This window comes from Scomber japonicus, chromosome 13 (genome assembly GCF_027409825.1).
Source record: "Scomber japonicus isolate fScoJap1 chromosome 13, fScoJap1.pri, whole genome shotgun sequence".
Taxonomy (NCBI): domain Eukaryota; kingdom Metazoa; phylum Chordata; class Actinopteri; order Scombriformes; family Scombridae; genus Scomber; species Scomber japonicus.
Genome location: NC_070590.1, coordinates 30,483,493 through 30,496,615, shown reverse-complemented (window position 1 = coordinate 30,496,615; position 13,123 = coordinate 30,483,493). Strand labels below are relative to the sequence as shown.

At 41.3% G+C, this 13,123-nt stretch overlaps 1 protein-coding gene across 1 annotated transcript in view; it reads right to left on the bottom strand.

The window, feature by feature from the left end:
- Positions 1-12,879, bottom strand: part of LOC128370977 (kin of IRRE-like protein 3) — a 125,056-nt gene extending 112,177 nt beyond the window's left edge. Inside the window, exons 1-5 of the mRNA XM_053331159.1 lie at positions 12,505-12,879; positions 12,349-12,420; positions 12,066-12,194; positions 11,399-11,525; positions 8,274-8,423 (exon numbers count right to left, since the gene is read on the bottom strand). Of these exons, the coding sequence (XP_053187134.1) occupies positions 8,274-8,423; positions 11,399-11,525; positions 12,066-12,194; positions 12,349-12,420; positions 12,505-12,879 (853 nt within the window). The remainder of the gene's footprint in view (positions 1-8,273; positions 8,424-11,398; positions 11,526-12,065; positions 12,195-12,348; positions 12,421-12,504) is intronic.
- Positions 12,880-13,123: the final 244 nt, after the last annotated feature.

Below are 13,123 nucleotides of genomic sequence, written 5' to 3'. Positions count from 1 at the left end.
AGCCGTTTAGGAGGTCTGGGTGGTTCTTGGCGGAGGAGACCGGAGAGAAGAGACTTTACTTGGGGATGGTTTAAGGCTGGGCTAGGAGTACCGATGATAAGTTTAGAGAAAAAACTAATGCCGCTGAGGTAGGATTTGATGGTAGATGTTCTTATTTTCAAGGCAGAATGGGAATAAGTAACGTAGCAGATTACAGTAGTGAGATCAAACGAGGGGAAAATAATGTTATGTCGGTTATGAAATTGATGAAAATTATTCCAGGCTGTCTAGTATGAGGAGAGTGTTGCAGGTGATAAACTGTTAACGATGTGATTCTGGGATTCGACGAGCAGGGGTATTAGAGATGGATTTATAAGTTGAAAGTCAATGGAGGAACTGGAGTCGGCAGCGGATCGGCGTGCAGAGCCAAGTTTTTGAACTTCTGAAACATGAAGCGAGAGAGAGAGTCAGCGATAGTATTATGGTGGCCTGGGACGTGGGCAGACGCCAGTGAGGATGGTGGTGCGGGAGCAGCACGCGGCCATGAGGCTGTTGAAAAGTTTGGCCTTATTGTCGGCACGGCTGAAGTGGATTCCCCTCTCTCGGAGTGTCTTATGGAGGGTGGCCACGGTCCAGTCAGAGATGTTTGAGGAGAACTGGCTGGCAGTGGACCTTGGTGGGGCATGGTGGCGCATCGAGCGGCTGCGGGTGGAGACGCCGGTGTCGGAGCGCAGCTGGGGGGCTGGAGTTATCCTCGCAGGTGAGGGAGTTGGATGACTGCGGGGTCTTCTGGAGGAAGTCCTCGAAGCGCCGTGTCCTCTTTTGGCTGGTGGAGGAGGCGTACCTGGCGAGGTGGAGGAGTCGTCGGATGAACTATAGTTTTGGAGGTTGAGGAGGGATGATCCGGACGGGATGGTGACGATGGAGGACACGGAGCTTGTAGGGGTCAACCGCTTCCTTAGCTGGTTTAGGAGCCGGGATGGTGGGGCCTCGGGCACCGAGGCTATGGCGGCTTCTTCGGCTGGTTGGAGACCCTGGCGTTGGGTAACTGGTGTACCTCCGAAGGCCTCATCGTCGGAGGGAGACAGAGATAGGAAATCCATGCTGTGGTAACTGGTAAGTCACTATTAATAAGTAACTTCTTGATCACAATGGTTGTTCTAGTACAGACGGGAGAAACACGAATGCGAGCGAACAAGGGGGCAGATGGTTATGTCTGTATATATAGGAGCCAGAAGGGGTGTAATTGGTGTGTGTTCCCGCTCCTGAAACTGTGCTTGTCAAGCTTCGATTAATTTATGGCAAAAGCACAGGTATGCATCTGCACCTCTGTGTACCCACCAGAAGCTCTGCGAGAAACCAACTCTGTGTCTATCTATTTTAATACACTTTTGGATATTGGTTGTTCTTATCTTTTACTTAGATAAGGATTTTTAATAATCAGACAGAAATCTTAAACCATAAAGCACTGAAGCTCAAAAACACACGTTTGAGAAGGCCACTCAATCATTCATTACTTTACCTTATTCTAAAGTTTTCCATCGTGACAATGCTTTATGAGTTATTTTTTAATTTAATTCAACTAAAATTGCTGTGAAAAAACTGATATCATCAATAGGCTACTCACTGTTGAAAGAGAATATCCACCACCTGAAGAACTTCAAAAGAAAGATCAGCTGATTGCAAGTTTTATTTCCATTGCTGCTGCATGGGCAAAGCATATCTCCTATGCGATCATCCGGGCTTGTAGCTCAGGCCTGATGATCCTCCAGTGTCACAACTAGTTTCGGCCTCTGCATGGAGAACCCTACAACCAAGATGGGCAGCCATTCCTCAGAAGAAAAGATATGCGGGGCCACCACCTACACTGCTACACTGGAACTGCCAATAGATTCAGTGGAATGGATGACAGGGTGGGAATTACTCTACTTCACAGCTCTACTGCGATGGCGACCTGGGCTGAGGTGGTTCATCGAGGCCGACTTGTTCTGGATTTGTGCTTGGCTTTTCAAAAGAAACAAGATTCATCACTACAGGCGGGGTTTGCTGTCAGCAGTTATCCATCATGTGGTCTGCACATCTTGCATCATTCACAATCATCATCACATACGTATCTCCTCAGGTCACTCATTCTTCTCTGGAAATCAGTTCATCTTTATTCGGTGCCCCCTCTAGCTCCCCTTACATCAAAGCTGTGTTCAAATAACTACATTTTGATTTTGACAGTCAGCGTTTTTGTTCATCAAATCACTCCTAAAGTGATTCCAACAATATTGTTCTCCCCTATCATTATTGTTATAGTTGTGGTATGGACTGCACCATCCACTCGAATTAGAATGATATTTAAAACTATACATTTATAGTTATCATTATAGTTATCCATCTCAGTGTGGACGGCCCTTAGCCCGTTGGATTTCTTTGTAGTGTACCACATTCCAGATCTTGACAATTAAATTGGAAAGCCCATTATTATTATTATTACCAATATAAGCTTTGGCTAAATCTACAGAAAAGAGCCTAGTTTTAATAAAGCACATGTATCCTTAGTTACAGCCCAGTGTTACCTGAACACACCCAAATCATGCATGCAATACAATAACAACACAAAACAGAAAACTAGCCTTAATAAAAACATCAGCAGCTCCATCAACATTAAAGTTGGTACTTCTTTCATACTGATGAAGAAGTCAACTAGAGTTGTTTAATTTCTACTAATGCAGCTGTATTTGTCAGCAGTGCTTCAGGTACACTAGATGATGTCAAATGAAGCATGAAAGCAGTTTTATTTTGCATTTATCTTCACAGCGTTCACCTTTGCAGTCATGTCACAAATCAGCTTAAAACCATGGGTTGAACCACAATTGAAAAACAAAATATAGTCCCCTGAAAAACATTATTTTGGTGTGGGTGTAAGTCAATTACATAGATAATAGTGAAACTTTGGGTCAAAAGTTAAATTTGCTTCCAATTTCAAAATCTTTTGCTAGTCTTTACACTAAACACTGTAAATTATTCTAATCTCAAATGTGAGATGTTTTGTTTTGTTGCTGTTAGCAGTTAGTTTGCTAACTGCTGCAGTTAGCAAACTAACCAACAGACTTGCTGAGACCTGGCATGTAGCTATGAGCCCATCTAGGCCCACCCACCTAGCACACATACACTTAATCAGAAGGCTTTCTGTATTGGCTGAATAATTCAGTGAATATCAGTCAGTGAATATTGTTTCAAATGTGATTATGAGATGAATAAAAATAAAACAGTTCATGGTTCTTGCTATTTGTTTACTATATAATGATGTTAATAGCAAAAATGATCTCACAACACAACAACTTAGATGATTTTATCTGCCTCATAGACAGTATTTTGAAGCCAACAGTGCATGATTTCAAGCCCACTGCCTACTTTGTTACGACCCGGATCTTAGTTCAGGATCCCATATTGTCAACCCCAAGACACACCCCGGAAACAGCCTCACTACTAGCCACTCGCAGGAAAGGCCAAACATTTTTATGTATTTCTGGGAGTCAGAAGAAAGAGAGATAGAGACGGGGAAAAAAAGAACGTAGTTATCCCGTTACCGTTTCATTCACTTCAGCAGCACTCCGTTGATCCCCTGCTAACCTGTCATCACACGCCGTTAAAAAAACGATTGGCCAGTCTGGAGACGTTCAGTCATATCTCCATTCAGACTGAAAAAACAAACCTCAGACCGAAGCACACACATGACTACTGACTGACGCTGTGAGAAGACACTTTTGGTTTTTTTTGTTAAAACTTTACTGAACTGACTTATTTTTCTGAGAACTGAAGTAGGGTAGATTAGGGTAATGTGGGACACTTTTTGCAATTCTGACTTGTTTACCATATTTACATATGAATCCAATTCATGATACACTGACACTTAATATCATTATGAAATCCCTGAAATGTTTCCTTGTTAAATCAGAGGACAATTTTTGGATATTGTACTCAAAAGGAAAATGGCACTCGTGCCTAATCATTTCAGAATTTGTAGATTTTGTAATGGGATACTATTTTTTAGGCTTAGAAATACTTTCATTTACACAAACCAGCCTTATCTGCCAAAACTTTTTGAAATGTGCATACCCATATTTAGTCATTAAATTTCGTAGACCTACAGTTTTTAGGTTATATTGTTTAAAATTACACGTGAACATACAGCCTACAGTTTTTAGGTAATTTTAAACAATATAACTTAACACAGTACGCATTGGTCAATGTGGGACATTACCCTAATCCACCCTAATTTATTTTGAGAACTGAGCTGAACTGCATTTTATTAAAAAAAAAAAATTCAAGTAACGAGGAAGAAAATACATTGTTGACTTTTATTTTCTGCTGTTGATTTATTGGACTTGGTCAAGAAAATGTATGTCATTTGTGTTTGTGAACATTCAATTAAACAAAAGAGTGGTAGCTGTAAAAGGTTTCGTCCTTGAGTGTTGGTTTGATGTTAAAATACATTGTGAGTAGACTAACAGACAGGGGAAAGACCATGCTGGCACCCCAAACACCCAAAAGAAAAAAAAAAGCTCAAACTGTCACAACTTTACTGCCTTTTACAACAGAACAGATCTATTCAAACATGACCGCCTCCACCGACATCACAAAAGATCTCATCTTCAACAATGAATACAACTCATACTGTATTCCTGCAAAGCATTCACTGCATGAAGGTATGACACACAGAACGCAACCTGTCCTCCACTCTCAGTCCCTGCTTCTGTATTTGGCATTCCTGAACTGATCACAAATGGCTCCTACAAACATTGCCAGCTTATTCTGTGTACAAGTTATAACCCTAAAATGTATTAATCATAAATCCTAAACCCAAAACAAGCTCTAGGTTGCTCTCCTGTGACTCTGGACAAGTCATACTCAACCCAACTTTCAAATCTAGAAAATGGCCATTTTAATATCAGAAGTCTGTTATTATTTTAAATGAGATCAGATAGATAGATAGATAGATAGATAGATAGATTTATTGTCCTTTCCAGGATAATTATTTTCACATTCCATCTGAAACTTCTTGTATCACACTTCTTGGCTTAAACAGAGTATACGTGATTCTGAGGCTTCCTTACATAACAGAAAAAAAAGAAAATCATGGTCTGTGCTCAGGATAACTTTTAAAGTTATGTAGGGATAGACAGATTTGGAAGAGGGGGTGGTGTGGCTGGAAATGTGAAGTCGTGTTTATCTATTACTGTTTGAATACTGCCATTATTGCTCTTAGTAATAATTATACAGGCCACCTTCAGCTGTTTCCAGTGCAATTAAGCAGACCTACTGGCTCAATTCAGTAACTCAAAGGTGCTTCTCTGGGTGATTTGAACCTACTTTGGTTAATAAATTACTCAAATAGCCTAAGTTAGATGTGTGACACCTCCAAACTGTCACAGTTGATTGATGAGCCAACCAGACCAAATTTCTAAATCAACTCTGGTAGACTTTATTCTGTGTAGTAGGAGAGATAAAATTACTTCCGCAGTTTTTGGGCTTGGCCTTAGTGACCACTGTCCTCTAGTCTGCGCTGGAAGTGAGAGACTGAAAATATTTAGGTGTAAGATTGTTATCAAAAGAAATTTAAAACATTTTATTGGACAGGCTTTTCAGAGTGACCTTGCTGACAGTATTTTATAGCGCACCTGTGAAATACCAGATGTAGAATTGGCACTGGAATATTTTGCAAATTCATTACTTGCTATCCTTGACAGACATGCACCCTTTGAAAAGCTTAGGGTTAAAGACAGACCAAGCTCCTGGTTCTCCACAGAATGATCAATGATGTTCAAGGCAAGAGACAAAGCCTGCATACTAGCAAGGCGTACTGATGAAGTATCCCATCGGCGGAAATGTATGCACATCCACTTTGAGTAAAGCAAAGGCTGATGACATATAGGATTCATCTTCAGCTCTTTTAAAAAGCCATCAACATTTTTGGAAAGCAGTAAATATTAACAAATACAAATAATCTATATCCATTTCCTCTTATGTTACACTTAATGAATGCTTAATAGATAATCCATGCTTTTAACACAGACTTAGCTGCTGCTGGGAATCAATTTGATACAGTGTACCCCTGGTCTGCTCTCAACAATCAGCCATTGGCTTAGGTGCCTCTCAGTTCATCCTACAGTGCTTTGCCTCCTCTGTTGTTAGGAGGCAATTTAAACACTTGATTGCAGTAAAGCAACTGGGGAGGATAAACTAGATTTTTTAAAGAGCTGTGTCCCATTTATTGTTGACCAAATGACATATCTAATGTTTACATTTCTACTGGAGATTTCCCTCGGGTCTGGAAATCTGCAGATGTAGTCCCATTGCTTAAAGGTGGTAATAAAAATGACCAGTCATGACCAAGTGCTCTGTAGGAAGAGGATTATTGAGGCTGTCTCCTTGTGTTGGATTATGGTGATGTCAGCTTTAGACACACCTCTACCCCTAACATTTAAACAATTAGATTCAGTTAATCACTCCACATAATTCCACTCATCAAACAATTGGACGAAAGGCATTGGTTGTTTGTAATTTACAAAACTTTTAATATCTACATGCCACCACACATCACATCCCTTTTAAACTGGTCCCATAGTCATTACTTCACACAGTCAAGTGACTCAATATCCCACATGTAAATACTGAATTTGGAAAAACTTTTAGTTTTTGTGCTGCAACTCTTACAACACACATTCAAACATTTATACCTTTAGGCCAATTTAAAACTATGATTATAAACTAATGTGCTCATGAATGTAACTGTTTTTAACTGTGACCTGTTATTGTTTTGTTTTCTTGTGTGTATTTAGTCTGTTTTAAATGTGCTCTCCACATCATTGAAAATGAGGGCCTGTCCTCAATGATTCATTGACATTTATGTAAAGGTTGAATGAATAGATGACAAAATGCAGAGTACATTCAAAATGGCTTCCAACTTCCTGTTGGACTCTTGGTTCCAAGAGGCTTATTCTAAGAGATTTGAGATCATTTTGTGAGTGCCTACCAAATTTCATATAAATATATGTCAATTTAACATTTGTGTGAGTTTTCAAGCATCCCTAGCCCCTTAAAAACAGCTTTGTATGTAATGGCAAACTATGTGTCGCCATGACAACAACTTTTTATGAAAACTTAAGAGCTTCACTTTTAGTATCATAAAGGTCTTACAACTTAGTTGACCGAATTCTAGGTGGATCTGGTTAATCTGCTATGAGTAGTTAGTAAAAGTATAGTGCTTATGACTTACTAATGCCAGTAGGTGTCACTATGACTATATTGACCTGTACACGTCTTCAAACTGGACTTCAACAAGCATGTGGAAATTGGGAAAGATCTGACGATGTGGAGTTGGTTTACAATAGTTTTTTCTTCATGAGAAATTCGGGATCAGGTGGGACAATGTACATCTGAGTTACAACTACTTCCTTTTTCATGGCAAAACATCGCAATTTGTTGCATCTCCACGGCCACAGTGAAAATTACAATTTCAATAATTTTTCATCACAAAGGTCTTTAGAAGACACTCACCTAATTTGAAGTTGGTGGGGTAAACTTTCTAGTTCAGATCTAAAGGTGGGGGCTTTGAATTTGGAATTTACTAAGGGACACTGTCGAGCCATTTTGCCACACCCATGCTGTGGACCAAATATACATTTGTTTTTAACCACCTCTGACATTTGTGCAAAGTTCCCAGAGGTTTCGAGCACATTTAGCCTCTCAAAAATACGATTCTGTAGCAATAATAATAATTCAAGGATACAATGGGACCTTTGCACAATTCAGTGCTTGGGCCCTATCAATAACAGTTACATTCAATAACCATTTGGTGCTCGGGCCCTAATAATAATTCCTTTAGATACAATAGACCATTTACACTGTTAGGTGTTCAGGTCCTAATTCAGTCCTATATTATTATTATATTATGATTATATAGTATACTAAATATTATAACAAATATAATTCATTTATTATTATATTATTATATTTATTAGTCCTATATAACATATAGATACAAGAAATATACAGATACAATAGGGCCTTAGCACTGCTAGGTCTTTGGGCCCTAATAATCTTTACAAAAACAATACTTCCTCACACTTTTAGTGCTAGGGATTGTTGGGTCCTGGCACTTTTGTTCTCAGGCCCTAAAAAGTGTGAGTGCTTTGTGTAGGAGTTTACAAGGTGTGAACACAATAAGTACACTTACATGTTTGACTCATGTAGATAATCTTATATTGCATTTGAATCAGATCAGATAAGGATAAAGTGGTTACCTGATAGATCCCTGTTAACACCCAAAGCCATGCCATCACGCAGCCAGAGCACCATGCCATGGTAGCCAGGGATGGAACAGGGCAGGGTTACTGGCTGGCCTGCAACCACCACCAAGTCTGTAGGTTGCTGGGTGAATACAGTAGAGCTCCCTGCAAAAGCAGAATGAGAAAAGAGATCAGTCCAACTTGTACAATAAACACCAAATATTGGTAAACTCCTACCAATATATACAGGAAAACATGCACACTTCATGAAAATGAAAAATAAAAATCCCATATCCCATTATATAAAAAATTAATTCAAATGCAAGACATGCAAATTAGTACACAAAAAGCTACATAATAGATTTATGTATGTATTTACGTTTATGTATTTACAGTACATGCATTCTTATAACTTTTTTTGTCAGGATCTCTGTGATGATCATCACAGTGAGGCACATAAATCAACAATAAATGTATAGGCACAAGTGTAACAGAAGTGATTTGGAGCATGTGTGTGTTGACACCTCATAACCCAATTTCAGAGGCATGGAGAGGAACTGTACTGGCCATGCGTTTGGTCAGAATATTTCCTGGGGCCAGAAGAAATCATAAGGACCTTGAATTGCAATAAAAAACATAATGTTGTTATGTAATTTTCTCCCAATTCCCCTTTTTGTAATCACTGGCCTTATGGTGTCATATTGGTAAATGGTAAATGGACTGTACTTATATAGCGCATTTCTAGTCTTTACAACCACTCAAAGCGCTTTTACATTACAACTCATTCACCCATTCACACACATTCATACACTGATGGCAGGGGCTACCACACAGGGTTAACCATTCATTCTCATTCATACACCGTTGGCACAGCAACGGGAGCAGTTTGGGGTTAAGTGTCTTGCCCGAGGACACATCGACATGTGGACTGGAGGAGCCGGGAATCGAACCGCCAATCCAGGAGGTAGAGCAGTCGTCCACCAATTGGAAGATTGGCGGTTCGATTCCCGGCTCCAGTCCAATGTGTCCTTGGGCAGTTTGCTCACGTTGCTGTGTAAATGTGTGTGAATGGTTAGTTTCCTCCTGATGAGCAGGTTGGTACCCTGCGTGGTAGCCCCTCCCATCAGTGTATGAATGTGTGTGAACGGGTGAATGTGACGTGTAGTGTAAACGCGCTTTGAGTGGTCAAGAGAGTGCTATATAAGTACAGTCCATTTACCATTTTTGCTATGTTTAAGTTTGCCCTATACATTTCCTGTGAATGATGTGAATCCATCTCTCCCTTTATTCATCCCTTACTTTATTGCACAAAAACATTGCCAAAGACCAATGAATGTCATGAGTAGCTAGGAATCCACATAGTACGCAAGATGTTAGGGGTGTATAAGCGCTATTGAAGTGTTCCGTTTTTTCAGTTTAGACTGACTCTGATCTGCGCTCAACATGTCAACCCAGCTCCTGAGCTCAGGGGACAGCTGCTGACTTAAGTATGTTCACCAGGCTGACTCACAGCAGAAATGTACTTATCCAAAATTGTTTTCATGTTTGCTTCATAGAAAGAGATCGATACTGTTTGTATCTCTAAATAATCAGATTTTATTTTTCCACCTATGGTAGTGAGATGATTCTGCTTTTAGTGAAACTGGCAATCTCATAGCCACACTGGGAGCCTTGATTGATCAATATAGACATTGTATATAAGTTTACAACATATCAACAGCAGGAGCTTTGTGTGATTTAAACAGTTGTCTGTGAGGATTGCTTCACTGCATGCCAGAGGAGAAAATATGCTGAGGTTCCCAGCATGTGTCTTGGAGTCAGTGTGCTACGTTTGATCAAATGGAAGCCTATGTGTTCTGAGAGAGGTGGCCACATAAAAAACACTATTTGGATTAGTCATTAGAGTCTAAAGTCGTGGTAGCAGCTTTGCAAGGCTTCATGAATAAGTATTGATTAAATAGAGATTTTCTTGTATGGTGCTAAGTGAAAAGTCAGAGCATCACCAGATTTCATTAAGACCATGGCATTTCATGAAGTGTTCACTCTGAACCACAAATGTCAGTCTGCTGGTGGCGCCACATGAAAATTCATGAGATCATCAAAGTAATTGGGATTTGTGCTAAATTTAATGGCATGACCCAATAAAGATATTTCAGTACAGACCAAAGTGGTGGAACAGCTGAGCCACAATGCCATCCATACAGCCACACTGCTATTGTGGAAAATAACCGAACAGATCATCACTTCCATCCAGTGTAAGAAAGAAATGTATTCTCTCAAAATGAGGACTTTTCCATCAATTTTCCACCTGTGAGAAATGATGAGACCACAGTGTCACATATGCATTCTATTCTATTATTCTGATTTAAGTTCTAAGTTATTATTACAAGAGCTTGTGTGGCACCCTAGACATTTCATGAGTTAAGATTGTTTCCAGAATTGTGTTTATATTAGTTTATGTTACTAACTTGGCCCCCCCACCATTATTTTTTTGATTATTATTATTCTAAATGCTTGTGTAAATAGTAGAACACTCAATCTGATTTCAGTTTGTTTGCTTAGTTATACTACTTTTCACCAATAGATGGCAGTAGCAGCGTTGTAATTTGAATGACTGGCACTGTAATCCTTGGTTAAAGGAAGTCCGCTCAGTCATATCAAAGACAGTCACAGCAGCAGCAGTGTGATTGAAAATTCACAGTAGACCAGGGCTCTCAGGTTTCATGAAAAGTTTGGAGTGAGATTATGTCACAAAGTGACCAGGAGAGATGTTTTTGTGTTTTATTGCACTGATTTTGATTTTGTGTAATTCATGGATTTGAAGTGTTTCTCTCCTGAGTGTCTGAAGGACTTTCCCTGCAGTAAATCGGCACATCTGTAACCAAGTTGCAATCACCTCCCAACACAGATAAAAGGACTGGGAGAAAGAAAAAGGCTGGCCTGGCAGAAGTGAGCAGAGACGGCAGAGAGAGGACACCAGATGCAAAGGGTCAACAAAATCCATGCTGAGTGGATTGCCACGCCCCTGCATAGGAGGTGAGTAAAACAATGCAGATTTGGACACACTGCAGTGAAGAATAGAATTGGTACCTTTACTCTGTGTTTTCTTCTGCCCTGAGGCACCTCCAGAGCTGGCTCACCAGAACACACTGCCAGTATATCCAGCGCCCTGCTGACAGCTGAGTGCACTAAGGCTGTAGCCACGCCCTCGTCGCCCGACTCCACCTTGCCTCCTTTCCCCTTCCTTTTTGGACAGAACCCCTGGAACTAAGGTGGAGTACAGACTACAAAAAGGGGTACCACAGACTGGCCAGCTTTCTGGGATCCCCGCTAAAGACTGTGTCCCCTCTGTCTCCCCCATTTTTGACTGTTATAACAAACCCTGCCTGTTATTAAATTGCCTATTATTGGATTTTACCTGACTTTGTCTGTGTGCTTGTGTGCCCGAGATTTAAGAAACCTCTGACACTTTTTGGCATTGTCGGCAGGATCTCTGGGCTACAAGTGTGCAGTCATGAGCATTGAAAACCAGGCAGCAGCACCTGGACCAGTGGCTTCTAATTTAATGTGGCCATGGTTTATGGGTGTACCTTAGGCCTCAAAGTTTGATGGTAAGAGTGATGGTTTTAAATATGGGGACTGGGCCAATCAGATGAAGGCACTTCTCAGGGCTGAGAGTCTCACAGAAGAACAGAAAATCGATTTTATTCTCAGTGCTATAGAAGGGGATGCTAAACGGGAAATCTAGCTGTTTGATGAACAAAATAGGAATACAGACTGTATGGGGGTTCTTCATCTGCTGCTGACCTCCATGTGAGATTTAATATAAGGCAAGGCTGTCGAGAAGCACTGAGTGATTTTAGCCTTCGTATCCGGGAAGCCTTTCAGCGATGGAGAGTGGCAGAACCAGATGGGACAGTCCGTCAGGAAACCACCCTGAGGGACCAAATGATTGTCAGTCTACAAGCTGGGCTGTTAAAAAAGGAACTACAAAGGCAAGTACGCTGAAACCCTAACATGACTTGTTCTGAGCTGTTTCAGGAAGCTAAGGAGTTGGAGAAGGAAGGATGAATGTGAGAACCAGTCCCACCAAGTCACCACAGTGCCCCTGGTTGATGACTTCACTCAGTGGAAAGACCAGACCAGAGTGGAACTGGTAAAGCTGGTCACAGAGCTGGGAAATTGTTTAAGGAGGAATTGAGGAGCAGCAAGCAAGCTTCTGTTCAGCCAGGAAGGATCTTTGAACAGGCACGCCCTCGATGCTCAATGGTACACCCTCGTTGGGATGAACAAGGGTGCCCCATTTGCTTGCATTGTGGACAACCAGGGCACCTCCGCCAGGACTGCCCTCAGCGCCAGCAGACCCAGCTGCCTTTAAACCCCCAGGTCCAGCCACTGTAGGGCGAGTGGACGGAGAGCAAAATGAAAAACCATCTAAGCCCTCTTTTGTCGGAGAGTGTTCAACAGTGGAGGTCACTGCTGGAGGAGAGACTATCCTGGATACAGGATCCCAGGCATGCCTGTCTCCCTGTGGATGCAATGATGGGAGCCAGTCCAGTCGTTGGAGGAACCACATCAGGAGGATGGATACAGGCTCATCACAAAGCTCTACTCTGGGCATATGAGACTGTTGCAAAACACGCCCAACAGAGACAGAAAAGGGATCAACAGCGCCACAATCTGAGACAGGGGGTCCTACCACTACTACCTGGTGAGAGGATCTTAATCAGAAACTTCCGCTGGAGGGCTCAAGGGAAGTTGGCTCCTTGATGGATTCGGGAGCCCTTTGTTGTGGTGGCAGCACTCTCCCCGACAGCCCTGTGTATAGAGTTCGACCAGAAGGTCGTGAGGGACCTGAGAGAACC